Below are 21,965 nucleotides of genomic sequence, written 5' to 3'. Positions count from 1 at the left end.
ATTTTATATATATATATATATATATATATATATATATATATATATATATATATATATATATATATATAATAATGAAAAAGTAAAAGAAAAATCATAGAGATTTCAATGCAACCTGTGCAAGGAATCTGAAAGGCCCAATGAATTTTTACCCTTCACCTGACGAAGTCAGAGGAGGGTACTGTTATCACTGGGACCAACAACAATAGGTGGAGTAGAGATTTGATTCTGGGCCAGAACTCAGAAAGTATTCGCTATAGAGTCATGAAATTTCACATAGCTATTTGTCTTATAGTGAACTTGTGCCTTTTACTGTAATAGATAGAATGCTGCTTCTTAAGTACTTATATATATTATATAAAGAAAATGAAAAAGAAAACATATGTAATACTCAGAGATTTCAATGCAACCTGCACAAGAAATCTGAAGGGCCCATGCATTTCTCTTATAACATTGCAATTATTACACCTACGAGGCAGAAATTGTAATGACAAGTCCTTATATGAAAATCCATTTTTGTATGAAGTTTCATGACTGTAGCTATGATGTAATCATAAAAAGTGGCTGCCGAAACGAAAAAAAAAAGCACAAGTCATAATTTCTTCAGATTTGCTCATAACTTCATTATGATCATGGACAAATTACTGAAATTTTTAAGTTATAATGCCTATTTGTTAACCCTAGGCCGGGGGAGGTAAGGGCAGTTATGTGCTTAGTTAGGTGTGCAGGGAGATGGGGGGGGGTATGTGTTTCGTCAGGTGGAAGGTTGCAAGAGCATAGCTTTGCCCATACATACATACATATATATATATATATATATATATATATATATATATATATATATATATATATATATATATATATATATATATATATATATAAAATGAACATGCGGCACTGTTCGTACATAAGTTCAGAGGCATTTCCAAGACAAGTATCACAAAGCCAATTAGCTAATAATGAAAAATTATATGTTATCCTTTACAGCAGTAAGAATCTGTCATATTTATCCTCTCGCGCACGCATAAGTTTCAGTAAGTTTCACAGCGCATGATTTTACTCGACTGGGCACCTGGCCAGCTCGCCCACGCGCCGCTGAAAACACGTATTCTCGCCTTATTGTCGCTACCCAAACCTCAGTATACTGCCATGAAACCTATATCATCTTATTCGTCGATGTTTGTTCTAGCTGGTAAGCACAAAAAAAATAAATAAAACTACATTAGGCGGCAGTGAATAAACATTTTGCAACGCCATTCTCACTTCCCAACATCACCATTCGAATGCTTTCCATCATACAGAAAAATATTATTTGAGATTTTGATAGGGAATTTCATCAGCTTTCAACTGAAAAATATCCGGTTGTGATACGATTTGTAGTTTTCGAGAAAATAGCCAAAAACTGAAAGCCATAAAATAAATGATTTTTGTACAGGCAGCTCTACCACAAAACTTTTCTTATACACCTTATTTTTTTATTTCCTAATGTTGTGTAGAAATTCATGAACTTTCTCATGGTAACCACCGTTTTTTGATAGGCCTCATAGTTTCTGAGAAATTCACAAAAAACGACTGGGTACTCACGCCCATGCGGCACTTTTGTCATGCGCACACAGCAAACGCTGTATTCCCGTCTAGGTAACAACGACTTTTTATCATACATATTACATTGTTATGTACTGTACATATGTAGAATTTACTGCTCTTTATCATTGTTCTTACAGGAAATCGATACGTCCAACAATTTTCGAGTAATTGGCCGACAAAGTGAGATTACTCCTCCAAGCCCTTGCTACTTTTACCGCAAGCGAGAAAAAAAAAAAACACTCTCTTCCCCTACCTCTTCCTACAAATTATGCTCCCAAAGGCTTATATTTTGGTAATGAACATACATATAATTCACTGATCTTTATCATGGTTCTTACAGGAAGTTGATACGTACAATAGTTTTCAAGTAATAGGACGTCAAAGCTAGATTACTCTTCAGATCGCTACCTAGTTTTACTTAAGCGGGAAAATAAAAACACTGTCTTCCCCCCCCCTTTTGCCTGAAGACTATGCTCCCAAAGCCTTTCTTCTTTTTTTTTTTTTTTTATGTACAGACTGTAAAATCTTCAAAGGTTGTTTTATAACCTACTAGACATGAACACTACTTTTTTCTAGTTACTGCTAATGAAGCTGTACTTTCTGTCATATGTGTAATATATAGAAGAAAATGGTTATGTGTGTGCAATATGTAGGAGTATTGATCACAGGTCAATATAGAAATCAACAAAATTTGGAAAACTCACTTCTTTTAGGAGTGTTGAGCTGCAGACCTTGTGGGATTTGAAGGTGAGGAGTTATGTAGTGTGTGTGTGTGTGTGTGTGTGTGTGTGTGTGTGCTCCACTAGGGAATACTTTGCTTGGTATGGTGCCGTTCGAAGCATTTACCCACGCAAAGCAGAACATAATAAACAGGGCACATGTGACATGTGACTCTCTTTACCTTCGCCAGGGCACACAGGGAGCACTGGAGCCTCCTCCGGTTGGGGATCCTCTCCCAGTGTGTGATCCAGCTGCACTCTGTTGTTGATGACTCTCCCATGCTTAGTTGGATGTCCTCCTGGTCTTCCCCAGTCCTGTCGTCCTGAAGGTGCAGTTGCAGGGCCGGGCATGGCAGTGGCAGCAGGTTCTCCCGACGGACCAGAAACTACTGCAGATGGTCGTCTCGACACCCGTTCTGGTCCTGCAGGCGATGGTGGGATTGGCTCCTGTGCTGATCCTTCTCTTTGAGATGGTGGTGTTGGCACCTGTTCTGGTGCTGGTCCAGAAGATGGTGTTGGCCCAGCAGACGGTGGTGCTGGCACCTGTGCTTGTACTGCTGCAGGTCCTGCTGCCCGTTGGGTTGGAAGGTCAGGGGCATGGTGGATGATGTGCCCTGATGTGGGCCACTCTGCTTCATCAAAGTGGAGGAGCTTGTCAACTATCTCCTCGACAAATTCCAGCAGACTGACTGACCCGCGTCAGCCTTCTTGTACAGGGTGAACACGTTGAAAACGGCCATCTAGATGAAATAAAAGGCGATCTTCTTGGTCCATTTCACGGTTCGCTGCTGGATGGGGTAATACTGGACTATCTTGTCGAAGTGGTCCACCCCACCCATGTTTCAATTGTAGTCCTCCACCACAATGGGCTTGCCCATGGTCTTCTAGACATAGGTTGTCCTCGCATCAGGACCCCTGGTCTTCCCTCAAACCTGCTTCTGGACAGTGCTTGTGCTGTGGAAGGTGGAGACCATGTTGACGATGTGCTTGTCCTTCCACAGCAACACCATCATGTTGACCTTGTGCATTGCTGCCATGCCCCCCTCTGGCAGGTTCTTGGTCCTGGCAATGTCCTGCAGCCGCTTTGGTGCTCCTCTTGCCAGGTGTAGGGTCCCACACACATCGGTTCCTGCACTGAAGAGGTGTTCACACAGGGATACAGAATTATAATAGTTGTCCATGTAAGCTTTGTATCCCTGATCTTTTAGCCGTTCTACGAGGCTCCAAATGGTGGTCTCCAGCACCTCCTTCTGCCCCACATACACCTCAAAGTTCCAGATGAACCCCGAGGAAGCCTCAGCCAGGATATAAAACTTCATGGAGTACTTTGAGGGCTTCATGGGGTTGCAGACGCGGAAGCTGAGGCACCCCTTCCACACCAGCGAGCCCTTGTCCGGGCTGAGGTCCTACTCGGGTAGGTATGTGTCCTGGAACTGTTGAAGGAGGTACTCCATCACCATGCAAACCCTGATGAGCCGATCGTGATTGTCCTGGGGTATAGCAAGTGAGTTGAAGGTGTGGAAGTGGTTCAGGATGGCCCTGAAATGCCTCTCACTCATCACTCTCTGGAAAAAGGGGTAGTTATGGATACAGGATCTCCTCCAGTAGTGCCTGATGGTCAGCAAATTGACCACCCCCCTGAAGAAGTAGAGCCCCAGGAACCTTTTTTTTTTTTTTTTAAGCGAGGAAGAAGGAACCAAAGGCCATGAGCCCGCAGTGGTGGCAGTGAGTCGGCCTACTGACATCCTCCTGCCTCCTCAGCCTCCCCTTGGCCACCCCCTATAGCTGGGCCATGGACCACGCCAGCCTTGTCGAGGTGGTGAAGGCTCCGACAATGACAGTGACAAGGCTGCCTCCTGCTACTGCAAAACGTGGGGGGGTATGAATGCTGTTGGAGACAGCACCCTTGTCGACAGGGCAGGGGACAACGACACAGTCGCATCCTTCACCAGTTGCACTGCAGACACTGCACCGCATGCAGGTACCAGTGTCATGTAACTAGGCCCTGCTACCGGTGACATGGGCTCGGCCAAGGGGGAACTCGAGGCTAGAAGAGAGAGACCGTGATGGCTGCTGAAGCGAGAGGTCTGAGCAAATGCGATGCCTATCGTCCAAGTGAAGAGGATGGCTGGGCTGATGGTCCCGAGACTGGTGGTGGATTCTGCTCCCTTGGTGGTAGGGGTCGGGGCAAAGCCTCCCAATGGGAATGGCGCGGGACATCATCGCAGACCTCCCCATTTGAAGCATCGCTCAGCTGCTCCTCCTTCTCGCTCTCGGTCTCCTCCTCGAAGAGAACCTTCTGCCACCTCTCAGAAGACAAACCCTTCTCCATTGTGGCAAGCACTGACACACAGAAAGTCCAATATGAGCTTTAGGTTCGCAGCTGAAAAACAAGAGATATTTTTTACTGTCATGCAACACCTTCCATTGAGAGTAGCACTACACAAGTGATGTTATATCTTTTCATACGGCCAATCGTTGCACCATTTATGAACAGTTCACATAAACGAAAACTTTTCAGTGTCTTTGCACAGTGTAATACCTGTCCACTGTCGTCCGTGGGTGTGTGCCACACACACACACACACACACACACACACACACACACACACACACACACACACACATACACACACACACACATACTATATATACATTATATATATATATATATATATATTTTCCTTCTTTTCCCAAGGTTCCCCCGACACATGATACTATCTCTTTACGAGCACTTATGACATATTATATCACAAAAATTATCATAAATAATCAACAATTGTCCTAGCAAGGTACAGTACCTGTCCACTGACGTCCATCATTGCCCGGCGTCCTTACGTCACCTGCACACCAGCCGCTAAGGTATCGCTGACGTATGCTACACACCCACAATATCCCACAACGAAAACTCATGACACATATCACAAACATTTTATATAAATCATAAATAATCAACAGATGTCTTAGCAAATTACAGTACCTGTTCAATTATGCACAAGGGTGCTAAGCGTCCTTATGTCCCCACACACCTGCCGCTAAGGTATCGCTTACCTACACTACGCATCCACAGAGTTCCTTCAGGGACATTTGCTGCACATTGCACGTTCATTGTACATAAAGTATAAGTTTTCACTAAATGTCTTGCAAGTTCAATACCTATTCAATGACGTACATGGTTCCTAGGCCTCCTTACATCTCCGCATACCGGCTGCTAAGGTATCGCTAACCTACTGTATGCTACTCACCCACAATTCCCACAATCATCACTCGCTGCACATTTCACGTTCATTGTACATAAAGTATAAGTTCTCACTAAATGTCTTAGCAAGTTACAGCACCTGTTCAATGATGTCTGTGGTTCCTAGGCGTCCTTACGTCCCTGCACACCCGCCGCTAAGGTATTGCTAACCTATGCTATGCACCCAAAGTATTCCTTCACGGACACTCGCTGCACATTTCATGTTCATTGTACATAAAGTATAAGTTTTCACTATATGTCTTAGCAAATTACAGTACTTGTTCAGTGACGTCCATGGTTCCTACAGTAGGCGTCCTTACGTCCCCGCACACTGCCACTAAGGTATCGCCAACCTACGCTATGCACCCACAGAATTCCTTCATGGACACTCGCTGCACATTTCACGTTCATTGTACAGAAAGTATAAGTTCTCACTAAATGTCTTAGCAAGTTACAGTACCTGTTCAATGACGTCTGTCATTGCACGACGTCCTTACATCCCTGCACACCTGCTGCTAAAGTATCGCTAACCTATGCTATGCACCTACAATATCCCACAACGAATACACGCTGCACATTTCACGTCCATTGTACATAAAGTGTAAGTTCTCACTAAATGTCTTAGCAAGTTACAGTACCTGTTCAATGACGTCTGTGGTTTCTAAGTCTCCTTACGTCCCCACACACCTGGCACTAAGGTATCACTAACATACGCTACACACCCTAAAATTATCCCTTGACAAACACTTTCAGCTCAATTTACATATACTTTACGTCAATTCATACGGAAATACATGACTACCACGATGATTCCAACCTTACCTCGGCAATTATTTATGTTCCTTACAACGGTACAACGTGACCGTGATGCAGCAGCTTCGCCTCGATATTTTTAACATACTGCTATATTGGCACACACCACACTCCTTCACGAACACTTGCAGCATGTTGGCCTTATAGTTCAGACAAATTCATATGCATATACAATATCACTATCAAATTCCATCCCTAAATGCCTTTAATAATCCCTTCCTGACTACTGCCTACAGGCAACACCTGCCTCATTCCACACTATGGCTTTGGCTTACGTAACACATGCCAGTTCCAATATATCACAAAGCAAGCCACTATGGCTTTCACACACTATACAGTTTAGGCACTGGCTTCACTATATGTGTAAATGTGGTCACAACATAGGGCCCAGGGGAGGCAGAGTGGTGAAACCCCACTACAGTGAACACACATCTTGCCCCTAGGCTTAATGACTGATAACGGGCACCATTTCTTCTCAAGATATATATCTATGTTCCATTGATAAAATCACTTCAAAATATGCTCAGAAATAATATATTATCACACTCAGTCCATAGGGGCTTACAGCCTGACTCCTTCTGAGGTACTGAGGTTTCTCGCTATGGTCAGGCTCCGAGGAGGCTCTACAGTGTTCCCAAGTGTTTACCTCAGAAGAGGGACGCGCTGACTAGAAAGCTTCCAAATTTGGTGCAAATCGGCTGAAAACATTTCTTTTGATGGCGTTTTGTTCTGCTTTTTCATGTGATTAGCGTCATTGTGCATTTATGCCAAACCACAAAGATCGTGATTTGCGTCAACGTGCCTGAGAGGGTTTATTATGTAAATCAGGTACAAAAGATCACCAAAGATTTCACCTCTGCTGTTGCTAACTTACCTCTGTTGGCTAATATTTCTTAAACTGAGGAAGGATCGATATGTTTTTCTCCCCATAGGTGATTCTCTAGTACGATGCATTAAGGAGAAAGAAATGGACATGCCTTATGTACAAAGTAGACATAGTAGAACCATAGAACAATAAATGAACTCTGTCTTTGACTGTACTACAGTAAAAAGTTGCAAATGAAATAAATGTTTACAAGTTCTGTCATATATATACATATATGCCTGCATTAGTACAAGGAAGAAAACTCTCGGTAACTGAATCACAAAAACTATATCCAGTATACACGGAGATTATCATGGACATGTTTATTGCGTAATGAAGAGTGTGAAGTACCTGAGAGGTGAGTGTGAGGGTGTATATGGAGTTGTCATATATCCAGTCACTGCAGGCCTTCTCCTCAAATACGCCTCCTTCAGTGTCATTCTTGTAGTAGCGGCAGTTGTTTCTGAAATGGCAGAGTTGCATTTAGGCTATCTCTACTGCCATAAGCCCAAGCAGTATTTATCAAGGTGAACCAAGGGGCTATACAACCTTCAGTCTCTGTGGAAGAAGAGTTAGATAGTCCTTCATTAAACCAACTATATATAAAATAACCTTTGGCATTTAGGCAGCGACAGGATATAGGCAAGGAGTTCACAGAGGACTATCATATATTTGATCATTTAAATACGGTGATTATTTTTTCTTTTTCTTTTTGGTAGCTCTTCATTCTCTGAGATATATCATCAGCACTCAAACTGTTATTGCAAAATTCTGAGTGTTGTGAAGTACTCTGTCTTGTATACTTTGCGAGAAATAGCCATATATCCCCTTCTTGTCCAAATCCCTTAATAATGGGAGAAACAGACAAAAGGGGGGGACTAGAAAAATAAATATCGCAATTACTACAGTGACGCTTCTTAAAGATAATTCTAAGCTTCTTCATGTCAGTTTTATTCAGCTGTGGAGTGGCTTGTCAAAAGATACATCCATCCTCAATCCTACCAAGACTAATGTGTTCTCTGAAGCGATACAGAATTTCCTAGTAGCTGCAGATATTAAAAATAAGTCATCGGCATGAAGGAATCAAAAAATGAAAACAAAGGAAACGTTACTCGATTTTAAGAGAAAGAAGAAAGTGGAATGTTAGAGACAGAGAAAAGAAATGGGGAGGGGGGGGGAGGCAGGGGAATGTTTGGAACAGAATGTCAGGGGAAATATATACAAAGAAATTACGTTGATGGCAGAGAATGATAAAATGACATAAGCGGAAGTGAAAGAAAAGGCTGTATAAAGGAAGGGAGAAAAGATGCAGGAAAAATGGACAGAAGTATCGTACACCGTACATGTACGATAAGCTTCAAGGGAAACTGAGAAAGAGAGACAGAGAGAAAGAAAGAGGAAGGAAAGGTATAAAAATAAATCTAAAAATAAAAAGATAGGGAAGTGAGAGGACAGCCTTAAGAGATAAAGGGGTGTCTGAAGGAACAAGAAGGTAGAATTTTTAAAGCCTTAAACAACGCGATCTACATTAATAATTCTCACGTCTGCACTCGCCTTCACAAAACAGAAAACCACACAAGAAATTTTTATTGTTGGCAGGTCAGCGATGAATGATTTACTGTACAGTACATATATCGGAGATGAAATGATGTAAGTGATGTATGTATGTGATATGAGAGGTGTTTTTAGGGCTGCTTCCCGTCCTAGAAACGCCTGGCTTATAGTTAGGTTCTTTTCTAGACCGGGGCTAGAACACAAACATAAGTGGAACAGGGCATAAAAACTCTGGGCAAGAACCTACTCGTATATTCACAAATTCTTAATTACAGGAACGGGCAGACAGTCTCACAATATTTATGTTACATCAATCCCTAGGCTGCTGATCTGGTTGAGAGTATCTCACAGGATATGGGATAGACACAATAGGTATTATATCAGGGTGAGTACATGTAGTAACAATTCACTGGCTCTGTTCCAGTGCCATAAAGTTAAGGGTGGGAGTTTAGATCTGGATATTCCACTGTACACAGTTTCTCACTTTAGTGGCCCCTGGTTCTATAGGCATTCATTGATTCACTCTTATGCACGCGTTCTAGGAGTCTTACCGAGTGTGGATCTGATCACTGTGGGGGAGGGGGGGAGAAATAACGTTCGCAACAGCTTGGCACAATCACAAGTGGGGGGGAGGTTAGGTATGTCTTGCCACTGTTACACTGGATGTGAGTTTTCACGTTTTCTGCTGGCACTGTACGTCACTATAAGTCACTTACAAACACACTGGGGCACTCTTTCTTGGGGAAGGGTGGGTGTCATCTGCTTCTGCGGACTGTAGCTGGGCATGGTGAGGGGCCCCTCGTGCTAGGGACGGTGAACAGGGGTCTGACCCACATGGCACGGGTCCTGTGGGAGAGCGGCCTGGTGGGAGAGCGATGTCGTTTGGGCTGGGAGCTGGGGAGGCCCTGTCGGGATCCCGGAGGCTGTGGTTCCCTTCCTGGTGCTCCACCGTCAGGGCAGGGCTGCAGCATTGTCCCAGGGAGGGGTCTATCAATGTCAGGTCTTCCTCGGGCACTGGTTGCAGAGAGAATAGCCCTGGGGATAACACAGGGCCTTGCCAACAGTCCACTAACGGGGAACTCTCCATTTGGGGACTGCCACACTCATCTCTGCTACAGCTGGAGGGGGAAGGGCATTGCGAAGTCACAGGGGGGGAAGGGGCTTTGGTAGCTTCCTTCCCTGGCGCTGCTCGAGGCCATCATTGAGGTCCCTTGGGCAACAGGAGAGTGGCTGAAGGCCATCTTTACCCTGTCGGTGTGGCAGGAGGCCATCACCAGGGTCCGACTTCATGATGGGACCACAGATGAGGTGCAGCTGGAGGCCGTCACCTGAGTACCGTATGAAGGGCAACATGCAGGCGTGGAGCAGCTGGAGGCCATCTCCCGTCTGCGGGCGCAGATGGAGGCCATCGCCAGTGTTGTGCCCTCCGTGGCTGGAGGCCATCACAGGCTCTGCAGGTGGAGTGGGTGGTCCAGGTGGAGTGGCTGGAGGCCATCTCCAGGGAGGAGTGGCTGGAAGCTGTCTCTAAGGGGAAGTGGCTGGAGGCCGTCTCCTGTTATGAGCAGCTGGAAGCCTTCTCTGGTGTGCTGTATGAGTGTAAGGTTCAACTCCACCCCAGTCCTGATGCAGGCCAGGCTGGTGAGAGGGTAACGCGCCTGGCCTGAGGTGTTCAGGTCAGGCTGGTTCCGGGGAGTGGAGGCACGTGGCTATTTGGGACTTGCGCCCATACAGCACAGACGTCCTGCGCTCCGATTAACCCTCCGTTGTCGCCTCCTGGGTGTGTCGTGCTGCTGCTGGATGTTATTATTTCACCACTGTCGAGGTGGGAAGAGTCACGTTCCTGTGCTTGGATGTAGTAAGTCTTAGTGGTGTTGGTGTCTTGAGCTGGCATCAGGTGTCTTAGTAGGGTGGTCCAGTGTTTGGTCATTCTGTCTTAGTTTCTGTGTGAGGCACAGGTGAGGAAGAGGGTGGATGGTTGTTCAGCCATTTGGAGGAGCTTGAGTAGGTGATGTGGCCTGAGGATGCAGTGCTTCTCCCCGAAGGCTGGTGCCCAGGTGGCGTGCCTTACTTTCATGGCTGGAGGTTGTTGTCTTGTTAGGAGCCTCGGCTGAATGCTGGCAAGTGGGGATGTGGTGGTGGTTTTTTGACGGGGCATTGCACATAGGTTCTCCCTGGGGATAGAGGTAGGAGAAGGTTGAGCCTGGTGTATCATGAGGGTGATAGGAGTTGTGTTAGGAGTGGGAGGGCTCGGGGTAGTTGGATGTTGGGGTGGGAGTGAGGGTTGAGGGATGGGATGGCGGTGTATCTGGTGGGAGGGTGTGAAATGCAGCCCAAGTGGGTGACTGTGGTTCTGAGGGTTGGTGTGGGCGGTGATGCAGGCGAATAGTTTCACGTTGCTATGGTCATGCATGATGTGGTGTGGGGGATGGTGGGGATGGATGGAGGAGTTTGGGGTGATGGTGCGGGGGCAGCAGTGGTAGGGGACAGTGTGTGTGCAGGTGAGGGCTTCGTGATCTTGGGTGATGTGGGTGTTGCTGGGGTGGGGGTTGGTGGGCAGGGGGTGGGTGAGGCAGCAGGGGAGGGAGGCGGTGGAGAGGTGGGGGGGGTTTGGGGCGTTGGTGAGGGTGGCAGTGAGGTGTGATGTGGTGTGATCAGGGGAGGCATCAGCAATGATGGGGAGAGGGGAGGAGGGGAGGGAGGAGGAGGGAGTGACATAGCAATTGTAGGAATTGGGAAGGGAGCCTGGGGTGGCGAGGGATGGTGGGGAGGTGTTGGGGTGGGTGGGGTAAATGGGGGAAGAGGCGGGGGTACGGGAGGGGTGGACATGATAATTTCTGTAGGTGTGGGGAGTGTTATTGTAGTCTATAGTCACTTGGTAGGGGTTGGGAATGTGGGTGATGGTGTAGGGGTACCTGAAGCACATGGCAAGCTTGTGGGGAATTGGTAGCTTCGCCACCATCACAGTGTCACCTGGCTTGTAGGGGTTGGAGGCAGCAGCATCAGGTTGGAGGTCTAGGCCGTGTTGGAGGTGGTGAGTGTCGCCTCTTGAGGTGGTGAAAGGGATCGGACGTGGGAGGAGTAAAGGGCTGCTGCAGGTGTCATTGTAGGGGAAGGAGGAGAGGAGCTTTCCCAAACGTGTGCTCGTGTGGGGAGATGCTGTCTTCCCTGGGGCAGAAGTTCATACCCCATTGGTCAATTTTAACGTGGGATGGCCAGTGTTCATTTTTCGTTTCCTCGATTCGGGCCTGTACTTGATTCACAAGGGTACGGTGGCTCCTTTCACCAATTCCGTTTCCTTGTGGCCAATATGGGGAGGAGTGGGAGATGTAAGTCGGCTAGCTCCTAACAGATGGTGCTTGTGAATTTGGGGGCGTTGTCCGGGTGCAGGGCCTGAGGGATTCCAAAGTAGGGGAAGACATGGTGGACTAGGGTATCGGCTATGGCCAAGGTGTGGTGTTCTTTGATTGGGCACACATTGAGGAATTTGGAGTAGGTATTGACAAAGGTGATGATATACCGGTAGCATGCCTTAGGTGGCAAGGGCACTACCACGTCCACAGACAGCAGCTGCCAGGGTTTGTGGGCAGTAATGCTCCCTGAAGGGCCAGAGGTGCAGGTGATGTCCTTGCCCAGTGCTTCATGCTGAACAGGATTGGGTGATCTGCTTAGCTAGTTGGGAGGGGTTGGGGGTCCAATAAATATCATTGAAAATTTGGAGGAGCCTTTTTGTCCCGAAGTGGATCTCGTTGTTGGAGTGGAGGAGTTTCATGGCATCTAGGGCGGTGTTGGGGGTGAGGACGATGTGCCCCAACGGGGTGAACAAATGGTTGCCCTGCTGTTGGAGCTTGGTGAACAAGTGGGGTGGGATCCAGGGTGGCCAGTCTTTGTTGCACCACTGGGTAAGGAGTTCCAATCCAGTCTGGAGTGTGTGGATGCGGAGATGGGAGAGTGCGTTGGCATTAGTGTGGAGTTTGCCAGGGTGATAGGAGATCTCATAGTCGAATTCTTCTAAGGTCTCCCTCCATCTGATAAGCTGGATGTTGTGAGTGTCAGACTAGTGGAGCCATTGGAGCAACTGGTGGTCAGTGTTAATCGTGACGTGGGTCCCGAAAAGATAGGCTCGGAAAAGCTCCATGGCCCAGATGATGCCCAGGCACTCCCGCTTGGTGGCGGCATAGTTCCGATCCGTCTGATTTAGGGTGTGGCTGATGCAGGCGATGATGTGCTCTCATCCTCCTTGCACTTGTGCGAGGACAGCATTGACGGCTATCAGGAAAACATCCGTACATAGTCAGAAGGATAGGGTGTAGTTGGGGAAGGCGATGATTGGGGCAGTAGTGAGCTTGTGCTTCAGTTCCTGAGATGCTTCCTGTCATTCATTGGTCCAGGTAAAGGGTTCCCCCTTCCGGGTCAGGTCATAGAGAGGTTTGGCAGTATCAGCGAACCCCTTAACGAATCGTTGGCGATACGAAGTAAGGCCCAGGAAGGCCCGAACTTTGTCGACATCTTGGGGTAGGGGAATGTCAGCGATTGCATGAGAAGTAGATTGTAGCACCAGTCGAGCAGGGCAGTACTCCCAAGGTGGATGGAAAGCTGATGACAGGGAGAGCTGAAGCTCCCGTTTCATCAGCCCTCGGGACTAGATTCCGACCATCCTCCTTTGCTCAACTTTTTCAGTGTCTCGGTAACACAGAGAGTAGGCCAGCATGCTCCCCAATACAAGTTTCTCTAACTATCAACACCAAACTACCTGCACAGTACACACTACACTTCCTTTTCCAAAATTTAAAAAAAAAGTCATGGCAGCACTACACGTAGTCCCCAGGGGGGGGACCATAAATGCCCCCACCTTCCGCCCCTCTCCCGGTGACGACTTGAGCTGCCTGGAACCACTGTCTGACTCTCTTCTTCTTTGTTTCTGCAACATTCGCGGCCTTTCCTCTAACTTTCACTCTGTTGAGCACCACCTGTCCTTCTGTAAACCTCACCTTCTTTTTCTAACTGAGACTCAGCTGTCTGAGGAAACTGACAGCAAACCCTTTTCTGTATCCTCCTACTTTCTCTATACTCATTTCAAAGCCAAAGGTGGTTGTTGCGTATATGTATGCAACGACCTATCTTGTTCTCGTGTTCCTGAACTCGATTCTTCTGAATTCTCTACACTCTGGCTTCGGCTTTCCTGTCATTCTCTGACTAAATATATCTGCTGTTTACTTATCTCCTAATTCTACTGACTATCAAAAATTCTTTCATTATCTTACATCTACGATGGAACACATTCTGTCCATTTCTCCTTTCTCTGAAACCTCCATTCTGGGAGATTTCAACGTTCACCACCACCTTTGGCTCTCCTTTCCTTTCACTGATCTACCTGGTGAACTAGCTTACACCTTTTCTATCCTTAATGACCTAGAGCAGCTTGTACAGCACCCTACCCGTATTCCTGACCATCTTGGAGAGAGCTCCAACCTACTTGACCTCTTCCTTACTACTAATCCTTCTGCTTACACTGTTAATCTTTTCTCTCCGTTGGGCTCCTCCGATCACAACCTTATCACTTTAACCTGTCTTATCGCTCCGGTATGGCCTGTGGACCCTCCAAAGAAACGACATCTGTGGCATTTTGGAGCTGCGGATTGGGAGGCCCTCATGCAGTACTTCTTTGATTTTCCATGGAATGATTATTGCTTCCATGGCCGGGAGCCATCTGGGTGTGCCTTGCACATTACGGAGGTTATTCTCTCGGGCATGGAAGCATACATTCCTTTCTCATATCCTCTGACTAATGCAAGAAAGCCTTGGTTTAATCACGCTTGTTCTAATGCTGTCAGCAACAAGGAGAGGGCCTATAAAAGGTACCAGAGCGAACCCACCCCTGAATCACATCATTTATACGTTTCTGCCCGGAATCGTGCTAAGTCTGTTCTTCGCTCTACTAAAAATAATTTCATCCATATTAAATGCTCTCAACTCTCCAACTCGAATTCTTTCTGCTCCTTTTGGCACCTTGCCAAAAACCTTTCTAACAACTTTACCTCATCATCCTTCCCTCCTCTTTTCTACTCTGATGGCTATGTAGCTATTTCTTTTACTGATAAAGCAGATCTCTTCACGCAGACTTTCTCCTCCAATTCCACCTTAGACAATTCCAGTGCTGTTCCTCCATCACTTCCCCCCTCTGACTTCCTCATGGCTGACATTAAAATTTCTTCAGCTGATGTATTTTCTGTCATCACTGGCCTCAATATTAACAAGGCATATGGGCATGATGGAGTCCCTCCTGTTGTTCTCAAGAACTGTGCTTCTGTGCTTGCACCCTGCCTAGGCAAACTCTTTCGCCTTTGTCCATCAACTCATACCTTTCCTTCTTCCTGGAAGTTTGATGTCATTCAGCCAGTCCTAAAGAAGGGTGACCAATCCCAACCCTCTAACTACCGTCCAATCGCTTTAACATCCTGTATCTCAAAAATTTTCTAGTCAATTTTTAATAGAAAAATTTTAAAGCACCTTTCCTATCACAACCTTCTTTCTGATCGTCAGTATGGGTTCCGTCAGGGACGCTCCACTGGCGATCTTCTCACCTACCTTTCAGACTCCTGGTCATCCTCCTTTCGGGACTTTGGCGAAAGCTTTGCCATTGTACGTGACATCTCAAAGGCTTATCTTTAATTTCCAAACTGCCCTCTTACGGTTTCTATCCTTCTATCTGTGCCTTCATCTCTAGCTTCCTTTCTGGTCGTTATATAGCCGCTGTTGTAGACAGCCATCGTTCTCCTTCTAGATCTATCGACAGTGGTGTTCCTCAGGGCTCTGTCCTATCACCAAGTCTCTTCCTTTTTTTCATCAATGACCTTCTAAGCTGTACATCTAACCCTATCCACTCATATGCTGATGACTCCATCCTTCACCTATCCATTTGGTTCCCGTAACATCCATCTCAGCAGTTACTTCAACAAACAAGGGACGAGGCTATGGCACACCTAATGTCTGACTTGGTTCGTATCTCTGACTGGGGTAAAAATAATCTGGTTGTTTTTAATGCTTCAAAGACTCAGTTTTTACACCTATCAACCTGACAAAATATTCCGCTGGTATACCCACTAATGTTTAATAATATTCAGCTTAATCCTGCATCATCCTTGATCATGCTTGGGGTTTCATTTACTCGGGACTTATCTTGGAAAGATCATATTACATCTCTTGTAAAATCTGCTTCCAAGGTATTAGGTGTGCTAAGCCGACTCCGTTCCTTCTTTACCCCTGCACAAGTGTTGACTCTATACAGGTGTTTTATCTGCACCTGTGTGGAGTACAACTCTCATGTGTGGGAAGGCTATCCACATACAGCTCTTCTCAATAGGGTGGAGTCAAAGGCTTTTTGTCTCATTAACTCTCTTCCTCTTTCTGACTCCCTTCAACCTCTGTCTCTTCATCACACTGTTGCATCTTTATCTCTTTTCTATCGCTACTTCAATGGTCACTGCTCCTCTGAACTGTCTGCATGCATTCCTTCTCCTCTACGACAGGCGTGTAGCACCAGTCTATCAGCAAACTCTCACCCCTTTTCTGTCCAACTCTCTAATGCAAGAGTTAACCATTACTCCCAGTCCTTCATTTATGCAACAGGTCAACTCTGGAACTGTCTCCCTCTGTCTGTATTTCCTGCTTCCTATGATCTCCAGTCTTTCAAACGCAGTGTGTCCAGGCATCTCGAAATGATCGGATCTTGAATTTGGTTCTCTCTTGTATTTTGTTTTTCTCTTGGAAGGAACAATAATTTTGGGCACGTGGCCTTTGGTTCCTTCTTCCTCGCATAAAAAAAAAAAAGTTTGTCCAGGTCAGGTGCTATTCCGTCTCTCGAGATTACGTGCCCCAGGAAGGAGACGGTCTGGGTGGCCAGGACGCACTTGAAGGGGCGTAGCTTCAGGCTGGCCTGATGGATACTTTGGAAGACCCTCCTGAGGCATTGGAGGTGATCGGCCCATGTGTTGCTGATAATAGTGATGTCGTCCAAGTATGCCAGACAAATTTCCCAGGTAAGGTCGTTGAGGATGGACTCCATCAACCAGGAGAAGGTGGCGGGGACGTTGCAGAGGCCAAAGGACAGGATATTGAGTTCATTGTGTTTTCCATTGCTTGTAGAAAACGCAGTCTTCTGACTGTCCTCTGGGTGCACCAGGACTTGCCAATACCCCAATTGGAGGTCCAGTGTGACGAACCAGGAGACGCCGTACAGGGAGTCAAGGGACTTGTCAATCCTGGGAAATGAGGTGGCATCTTTGATGGTCACGTCATTGAGGCAGCTGTAATCCACGCAGAATCACATGGTGCTGTCCTTTTCTTGACGAGGATAATGGGAGAGGACCAAGGGCTGGTGGAGGGTGAGATCACACCGGCATTGAGCATTTCCTGGACCTGCCGGTCTTTGCCTGCCCGTTGTTTCAGGTTTTTCAGTCAGGATGTTTGGCAGATTGCTGATCCTGTGGTGCGTATCTGATGCATCAGGTAGATGGTGTGGCCGATGTCAGAGGGGCCTGACGCAAAGGGGTCCTGAAAGTACAGGAGGAGGTGGTGGAGGGTGTCAGTCTGGTGGGGTGAGAGATGCTCGGGCACAGGGGGCAGAGGGATGGGGGCGGAGGGGGCAGTGGTGGGGCATGGGTCCGTTTCTTCCATCTCTCCCTCTATGAGCCCCTTTGGTAGCGTGAATGGGGTCGTGGTGATACTGGCAATCTTGACTGCTGCAATGTGCAGAGGAAGGAAGATGGGGGACAGGAGATAGGCCAAAAGCATTCCGGGTGGCAGGTCAGGAGAGAAGAGGACTGATGTTCCGGTGGGCCCATTCAATGGGGGCCAAGTTTCGTGATGCGGGGGCATTGTCATGGTGGAGGTGATAACGGTGGGGAAGGTGGGGGAGGGGGTCGGGAGGGGTGGGGGAGAGTGGAGGGGAGGGGAAGGGGGAGGAGGGGGGAGGGGTGGGGTGCAGGTGCATACTGATTTTGGAGGATGGGGGGCAGGAGCTGGCGATCTCCTGAACTGAAGTTGCTGCTTGTGGCAATCTATGTTGGCTCATAGTTTTTGTAGAAGGTCCAGCCCGAGGTATCTGTCGTAGTTACAACTGGTGGAATCAGAGATAATAAACTTACGTTGAGTGGAGGTGCGCTGGTGGGTGTCGGTGCGTAGGGCCCGGGTTTCCCCATGGTTGGGCAGGGGCCATCCCCACCTTCTACAAGATGAGTCAACGTAGGGAAAAGTGGGCCAAAAGCCAACTTATGATGGGAGTAGAAGTGGCTGTATAGGCAGGATCTTGCAGCTCCAGTGTTGACCAGCAGCCTCGCCTTTAACCCATTCAGTCTCATCTTATGTAGATTGGGGGGTGGCATTTGTGAGAAGTGGTCCCCGCCACCGTGGGGAGGTGCGGGGGCGGCCTAAAAATCCAGCTGCTGGGGAATTTCCTCTTCCTCTGGCTCTGGTTTCCCCAGGTCGGTGTTCTTTTGAAGATGAGGTGTTGTTTTCAGGGCCCTCATCCTCCAGGGATGACACTTGGCATCGGCCTGGGGTTTTTAGTTTCTGCCTGGCAGCCTTGAGTTGCTCCCGCATGTTGTGGAGTGGACATCGGTGGCTACATGCGGAGAACTCCCAGGAGTTGATTGGGATGAGGTTTTGGCTCTCCTTCTGGCTGGGGCATTTGCTCAGGGGGTAAGCCCTAGGTAAGCGGGATGCTGGTGTGGGGCTGATGCAGGCTGGTGATGGTTATGGCTTGCCCTGTGGTGCTGGTTTGTTAGTCGGGAACATGCTAGCTGCGTTGCTTTGTTGGGGGGTGGAGCAGGAGGTTAGGAGTTGTCATATCAGCTGGATGTCCCTGTCTAGATCCCCCATTGGGTCATGTATGATGAAGTGCTCCTTGACCATGCGGGGGAGGACTCTGAGCAAGGTATTGAATGTATGCTGTTCCCGGGTCTCTGTGTCTGCTTCCAGGTACGCAGCAGTGACAAGCTGCCTTGCCTGGATCAGTGTGTCGTCCAGATTACTGTCGTATGTTAAACCGTCCAATTGCAACAGTGCCACTACTTTTCACAGGGAAAGTGTGATGACTTGTGTTACTATTTTCGTGAAATTCGCCCGTGTTAGTTCGGGGATGACTTTGTGTGCAATGCTGGCTGCTGCCTTGGCCAGCAGGGGTAGGGTTACAGCTATTTTCTGTCTATCTCCTCAAACCCGATATCAAGTAGTGGTTTGATGATGGATAAATATGTATGGATGTCGTACTGTTCCTGGTCGAATTTGGGTAACTGCAAGTGTGGTTTTGTCGCCATTTTGATATTTTCCCTGTTTTGTTCCTCTCTTAATATTAATTCTGCCCGGGTCAAGAACCACTGCTCTCCACCAGTGTTATGCTAGGTGTTTTTAGGACAGCTTCCCATCCTAGAAATGCCTGGCTTATAGTTGGGTCCTTTTCTAGACCAGGGCTAGAACACAAACATAAGAGGAACAGGGTATAAAAACTCTGGGCAACAACCTACACGTTTATTCACAAATTCTTAATTACAGGAACAGGTAGACAATCTCACACTATTTATGTTACATTAATCCTTGGGCTGCTGATCTGTTTGAGCGTATCTCGCAAGATATTAGGGTGAGTGCATGCAGTAACAATTCACTAGCTCTATGCCAGTGCCATATGGTTAAGGGTGGGAGTTTAGATCCGAATGTTCCACTGTACACAGTTTCTCACTTTAGTGGCCCCAGGTTCTATGGGAGTTCATTGATTAACTGTTATGCACGCATTGTAGGAGTCTTATCGAGTGTGGATCTGATCACTGAGAGGGTGGTGGTGGGAGAACTAACGTTAACGACAGGTTGGCACAATAACAAGATAGGGGAGAGGTTAGGTATGTTTTGACACTGTTACACTAGATGGGAGTTTTCACGTTTTTTGCTGGCACTGTACTTCACTATAAGTCACTTACACACAAACTGGGGCGCTTATTCTTGGGCACGGTTGGGTTTCATCTGCTTCCGCAGACTGCGGCTGGGGTTTGGTGAGGGGTCTCTCATGCTGGGGGCGGTGAACAGGGATCTGGCCCACAGGGCATGGGCCAAACAGCCTTTTCAGGCATTCCCTTATGGGCCTGGTGGGAGAGCGACTCCGTTTGGGCTGGGAGCTGGGGAGGCCTCACCCCAGGGTGCTGGCAGTGCTGGCGGGATCCCGGAGGCTCCGGTCCCCTTCCTGGTGCTCCACCGTCAAGGCAGGGCTATGGCATTGTCCTGGGGAGGGGTCCGTCAGGGGCACGTCTTCCTCAGGCACCGGTTGCAGACATAATAGCCCCGGGGATAACACAGGGCCTTGCCACCAGTCCACTAGCAGGAAACTCTCCATCTGGGGACTGCCACACTCGACTCTGCTGCAGCTGGAGGGGGAAGGGCGTTGTGAAGTCACAGGGGGTGATGGCTTTGGTAGCTTCCCTCCCTGGTGTGGCTGGAGGCCGTCACTGTGGTCCCTTGGGCAACAGGAGGAGGGCAGCTGGAGGCCATCGCTGGAGCCTGACTTCCTGATGGGACCACAGATGAGGTGCAGCTGTAGCCGTCGCCTGAGTCCCGTATGAAGGGCGACGTGCGGGTGTGGAGCGGCTGGAGGCCATCGCCGGTGTCATGCTCTCCGTGACTACTCCAGATGGAGAGGGGACTTACCCTTCTTACCCCATGTGCAGCTGGAGGCCGTCACAGGCTCTGCAAGTGGAGTGGGCGGTCCAGGTGGAGCGGCTGGAGGACGTCTCTAACGGGGAGTGGCTGGAGGCCATCTCCTGGTATGAGCTGCTGGAGGCCGTTTCTGGGGTGCTGTATGGAGCATAAGGTTCAACTCCACCCTGATCCTGAAGCAGGCCGGGCTGGTGAGAGGGTAATGCGCCTGGGCTGAGGTGTTTGGGTCGGGTCAGTTCCAGGAAGTAGGGGCACACGGCTGCTAGGGTCCTGCACCCATACAGCACAGACGTCCTACTTGCTCCGATTAACCCTCCACTGTCGCCTCCTGGGGGTGTCGTGCTGCTGCTTCATGTCATTATTTCAGTATGTATGTGTATAACCTAGGGATCTCATAGCTGAATGGTTACAGGGAATCATGAAGTGGGTAAACAGATTTTTCAGAAAGTACTTAATCCAGATACAGCTTTATAATGTGTGTCTTTAGGATAGTCTTTGGGATTTTCATATTATAGTCAAGTGACACAAAGATGACTGCCAATACACACTCTCAAAGTATGAATATTTTTTATAGCCAACTTACTAGATCATCATTTTTTTCTGATGGTGTGAATATATTTTCATGGTAATTTCGCTTACAATATTTATTAAAGCATCCCTCACTACCTAAAGACTTCATTAACTCTTCCTATTTGCTTATATAACTATCCTCCATTTTAGATCCTATGACCGGAGAGGAGTGGAGGTGTGGATGGGGTGAAATGAGGGTCATGGTTGGGTACAGCTGGAGTAGGGTGGAAAGGGATTCGGGAAAGGTGGAATGGGGATGGGGGTGGGGATGGATTTGGGGTGGGTGTAGGGTGAAGTGGGGATCGCGTGGAGTAGAGTGGGGTTTGGCGTGGTGTGGAGTGGGGGATGGGGATGCAGTGGGAGTGGGTGATGGGATGGCAGTGGCGGTGGGAAAGGGGGTGCAGTGGGAGTGGGGATGGGGTTGAATATAGTCGAGGCAGAGGTCAAATAAGGTAACGTTAGGACCCCGTTACCCATATCGGGGAGGAGTTAACCCTTTGAATCCAGGAACATCTTGCTTAGTTCTTCTTACTATTTCCACCCGACCTTACGGGAGACTTTTCGACCTGGAAGCCTTCATTAGACCCTTCACTGCTGGATGTCTCCCCTTCATTAAAGATTATATCTGGTGGAAGGAAGAATAATTTAAATGATTCAACCTCGTAGTGAAAGGGTTAATCTAAGTATCTCTGTCTTATCTCTCATATCTCTAAGTTATAATATGCATTTCTCTGTCTGTCCCTACCTCTATTATCCTATCGTCATATCTGTATGTTAAAATTCTCATTCCTTTGTCCATCCATCCTTTTATTAACCTATCTGTGTCTTTTCTGTCTGGTATCTAAGGAGAAATACCCTTCCTCTGTCTGTCCATCCCTTTTTGCCCTATCTGTGTCTCGTCTGTCACATGTAGATTATAATACCTA

At 47.6% G+C, this 21,965-nt stretch overlaps 1 protein-coding gene across 1 annotated transcript in view; it reads right to left on the bottom strand.

The window, feature by feature from the left end:
* The window catches only part of LOC145408642 (organic cation transporter protein-like), a 37,359-nt gene that overhangs the window by 14,802 nt on the left and 592 nt on the right, over nucleotides 1–21,965 (bottom strand). The window contains exon 2 of the mRNA XM_080279327.1: nucleotides 7,570–7,681. Within this exon, the coding sequence (XP_080135453.1) occupies nucleotides 7,570–7,681 (112 nt within the window). The remainder of the gene's footprint in view (nucleotides 1–7,569; nucleotides 7,682–21,965) is intronic.

The sequence above is a fragment of the Coenobita brevimanus genome, chromosome 78 (assembly GCF_032717465.1).
Source record: "Coenobita brevimanus isolate Jiangsu-jjx chromosome 78, ASM3271746v2, whole genome shotgun sequence".
Lineage (NCBI taxonomy): Eukaryota > Metazoa > Arthropoda > Malacostraca > Decapoda > Coenobitidae > Coenobita > Coenobita brevimanus.
The sequence above is the reverse complement of the archived record's forward strand: the minus strand, read 5'-3'. Positions and strand labels throughout refer to the sequence as shown.